A 4,692-nucleotide genomic window follows, 5' to 3' on the forward strand; every position below is an offset into this window, starting at 1 on the left:
ATACTGCATCTAGCTCGAAAAACGGAGCCAAATGCAAAGCAAATCTTCCAAATAATACCATTTTATGAGTCTTGAAATGTTCATCAACATCTTATTTCTCCGTATTTAAATTGCGTTCATTCATACTAATACTAACATTTAGTAGTTTCATTGCAGTAGTATAAATTTGCGCCTTACGGACGATCTGTACATAAGACAAACATGATTTTAATGTGTATGTCGTGTGGCGTATAAGACGACCCCTTGTTTCTTGATCGTAATTTGCTATTTTAAGCCTCTTCTTATACGAGGGTATACAGTATACGGTATTTCAAGGGTTATTAAAAAAAACACTCTAAAAGATGTATATTTTATATATTGGGTTGAACCTAGGGGGAAATGGGGGGGATAGATCCCCACCAAAAAAAATAGAGAAGAAAAGAAAGGGGAGAAAGAGGCCAGAGAGAGAGAGAGAGAGAGAGAGAAAATGTATTCAAAATGCTGCATATGTATATTGTATAAAAGTTGTAATTGGTGTAGTACTCGTATTGATTATTTCACACTACTGTCAATATCTTGTTGATGATTTTGTTCTTGTACTGTACATACAACTCTAATTTTATATTCAGTTGGCTATATGCTGAAGAAGAGAACATGGGCTCCCAAAATATGGGTCTCCTTCCCATTAAAGACCACTTTTAGGACTGGGGGTTTTCATGGTCTTTAGCTGGATTGGTCTCTAATTAGAATAATAAGATAAAAGACATCTGTTAATTCAGGAACACAGAGAAATGGTCTTTAATAGGGTCTTATGCAATCCATAACATGCATAGGCCATATTAAATAAAGGACTAATGCTGCTAAAACTAAACAAGGACAGCTGCTCTGAAAGAATACCATGGGTTTTCACACATCAACTACCATTTCGTGATTGAAATACAAAATTTCAATTTTATTAATACTGTATATTTATTGTTAAAAAATATCTGTTTTGAACTAAAGTAGCATTATCAATACCTTATTGGTAAAAATGACAATTTTTATGTTTTGTTAATCTTCAAGCACTCAGCAGGTAAGACCGTCAAGACAACAATTTTAGTTGACATGACTATATATGGGCATATAACAGTTTTTTTGACAGATCTGTTTATATCTCATGAGATGACTTTTAAACAGTTCTCGTAATCTCCAGATTTAATTCTCTGGTATTTTTGACAGTAAACCAGAGTCCGGAGCAGAAGTCATTATTAGTTTTTGGACATCTTTGAATTTTGGGTTTTTAGAATCCTGAAGTAATTGCAAGAGCATTGCCTCACTGGTCGTGATAAATGCCCCACTTTGCCTCATCCTCTCAATTGCAAACATCCTGTTGAAATAAAAAGAAATAATTTTAAGAAGAATGAATAACTAAATATTTGCAACAATGAGATGGAACAAATGACAAGAAAGAAGTGGAGATGGGTTAGAATTAATGACTACAGATGGACCAGGAAAGTCAGGGGTGGATCCAGAGAGGGGGGCTGAAAGGGGGCCCCCCCGAATGTGAAGCTGATCAAGATTGACACTAGCTTAGTGGGGTCCGACAGCATGCCCCCACAAAATTTTTGTTTTCTAGACACCCAAAATAACCTCTAAGGTGTTCTGGGCAATCAATTATTTCTACTGCTTTTTTCTCTTTTTATTTCCTTTGGCAAAAGTGGGGGACTGGGGCCAGCCCCCGCCCCCTTAAATCCACCCTTAAAAGTAACCGAATGAATACCCAGCATAGAAGGTAAATTAAACAAGTAAGACAAACTGAGGTGGACAGACGACATAAGAATGTACACTAAGTACTGGTTCAGAGAAACATCTGAGATGTCAGAAAGAGGTGGAAAATTTTAGAAGGGTATGTTCAACAGTGGACTGATGTTCCCTGAAGAAACTAACTGAAAATGACTTTTATTGTCCACTGAACCGTTGTAGAGTGTAATAATAAGCAATTAGAGGGCTGTGCATAGTACGCTATCGGAAAGTTATTATACAAAGGTTAGATTTAATGCTTGAGGGCCTCTGAGGGCCTGCAAGGCCCGAAGGAAATTTTTGAAAGCATTAAATCTAACCTAACGATTTTTCAAAATTTATTTCTCGAACTGTTTGCGGTGACAAAAAATGTCAAGCTGGCAGTGCACTATGTGGAAATATATTGAATTGTTGTAGATAGGCAAATAACATTGGGAGTTGCAGTGATGAAGTCATGATTGACTTATATAAATTATTATTTGTTTACATACAGATATGTACTTCCAAATGACACTTCTTATGGGGTTTTCTGCATATACTTCTTCACAAATTTATCAGTAAATATCTAATTTATAGGTTACTTCAGAATTGGGCATAATAATGCAAGCATACCTGTCAACCATGCTTCTGGAAGAGCACCCGTCAGCAATAACATGAACATCAAAATCCCGCTCCAATAAATCCAGTGTAGTCTGCTGGATGCAAGCCTGTGTTTCAATTCCGCACAAGATAACTGACTTTGTACCCTGATCCTTAAGCTGCTGCTCAACTACTGGTGACACCATGGTGAAGCAGGTTTTAGCGTGTACCTCATACTTAGAACGATCAAGACCTATTTCTGGGACAGTTGGGCCAAGTCCTGTGGATTATGTTAAACATTTCATGTTTAAACAAATATATGAATACTATAAATACAAATGTTTGAATCAGCTGCTGAATATGAACTGCCTCTTCAACCGCCAATATAGGAAGATTTGTACAGAGTGCCATTATACAGCCGTCGTTGAATTGTAAATGAAATTCAAATGTTACCTATATTGTTATACATAATGTATTAGTTTCTTTCTGAGACAGCATCTAAAATCCAGACAAACAGATGCATGATGCTTAGATAGATAGATAGAAATATATTCTCTATTCTGGATACTCAGTCAGTATTGTTACACTGTTCTTCCCTGAGGTCCAGTGTATGATCTTAAATTCATTACATTACAAAACAAAATTAAAAGAAAAATGCATACAAGAAACAAAAGAAAAACAAATGAGTAAATTAAATGAAATTTTTAAAGGATTTTATGGAAAGGGAATGAATATTGCTACGAATGTCTGAGTAATACTGAGCAATATTTAAAAGTTCTTTTTCCAAAATCACTTTGCCATTGTGGTAAGACTAAAATGTTTTTCAATTTACTTCTTGTATTTATGCTATAGTAGGCATCAATCAATTTGTAAAAAATTAATTGAAGTAACAGTGCCCAATAAGCATTTAAATGTCACTATAAGAATAGTATGTTCCCATTGTTGGCTTACATCCTTCCAGTTAAGAGATTCCATAAGATCATTAACAGGTGGTCTAATATCAATAAATAATTCTGGCTAGCCTATTTAGTAAAACCTGAATTGAATTAAGATGAACAGCAGTGCAACTGAACCATACTGTACTACAATAATTGAAAAAAGGTAATACAAAAGGATTTGCTAAAAGCCTAAAAAAAATTTGTTAAAAAATAACACCAATAATAATAATAATAATAATAATATTTATTGACATTACACTTTTACATCAGTGGCAGCACACAAGAAAGTGGCGCAGTGAAACTTAAACTAATGAACAAAGAGTAAAACAACAACTTAAAGCTAAACAAATGAAAGAACTTAACAAAAGAAAATACAACTTGATCATTAATACATTGAGACATTTTGGAACAAAAATTTTCAATATTATTATCCCATGTAAAGAAAGTATCAAAGGTAAAGTATTTGAAATTATCAACTCTATCAATTACATGACTGTTTATTGATAAAGCAATATTTGAAAAATTTGTAAAATTTAATTTTGAATAAAATATAAATTTTGTTTTAATGAAATTAATTGTTAATTATTTATATAAACCATTTAAATATGTTGACTACATGTCTGTCAATGATAGATTGTAATTTATTTGAATTAGAGCAAAGATACTAGAAATACAAGATAGAGTTCTCCACACAAAAAAAGTGTTCCACCGTGTTCCACTGAAACGCATGGTGGGAATACGAAAAATGGGATGCCCCCTACAGCTGGATCTAAAAAAAATTGTGCCAAACTTTCGTTACCAAGTCGTCGCGTATTTTATTATCAATTCTCAACAAAGATACTAGATATAAAAACAAACTGGAATAGACACCCAGACAGTGACCTTATACACATCTAGACTTGGTGGCGGTAGAAATCGTTGCTATTATCCAAATAATACACAAAACAATTAAAGCATAATCATGAATCAGTAAAGAATAAAACAACAATACAGCGCAGAATCGCATGACCGGACGCACTCTTAGTTAAAAAGTTTTCCTCCATTAGTGGAAAAGGAAGTGCGCCTTTTGCATCTGGATATACTTAGCAACAGAAGGGCGCCCTGTACGTTGGGCACGAAGTATAGGAAACTTGCATGGTTAAAAAGGGCGCCGCCTACGTTGGGCACGACTTCCGCCTCATTTTTACAATGCGAGAACTCTATCTTGTATTTCTAGTATCTTTGATTAGAGGCAGAACAAAGAACACTAGTATCATCAGCAAAAATTGCACATTTTGAATCAGGAGTGATAACTTCAAGCAGGGAGTTTACATATATAATAAAAAGAAGGAGGGCCAAGAATTGATCCTTGAGGGAATGAATGATAATACACGTCCACTGTACTCCCATTTTACCCATAGTTACTCAGGTATCAGAC

The 4,692-nt window shown here is 34.5% G+C and overlaps 1 protein-coding gene across 1 annotated transcript; it reads right to left on the reverse strand.

The window, feature by feature from the left end:
• Positions 1-910: 910 nt before the first annotated feature.
• Positions 911-3,576, reverse strand: LOC117118168 (isochorismatase domain-containing protein 2-like). Its single transcript, XM_033262682.1, has 2 exons — positions 2,371-3,576; positions 911-1,345 (listed from the first exon to the last, which is right to left on the reverse strand). Exons 1-2 carry the CDS (start codon positions 2,541-2,543, stop codon positions 1,174-1,176), a joined length of 345 nt encoding a protein of 114 aa, XP_033118573.1. The 5' UTR covers positions 2,544-3,576; the 3' UTR covers positions 911-1,173.
• Positions 3,577-4,692: the final 1,116 nt, after the last annotated feature.

Source organism: Anneissia japonica, unplaced genomic scaffold (assembly GCF_011630105.1).
Source record: "Anneissia japonica isolate Jap-2015-1 unplaced genomic scaffold, ASM1163010v1 scaffold11779_len1430905_cov172, whole genome shotgun sequence".
Taxonomy (NCBI): Eukaryota; Metazoa; Echinodermata; class Crinoidea; order Comatulida; family Comatulidae; genus Anneissia; species Anneissia japonica.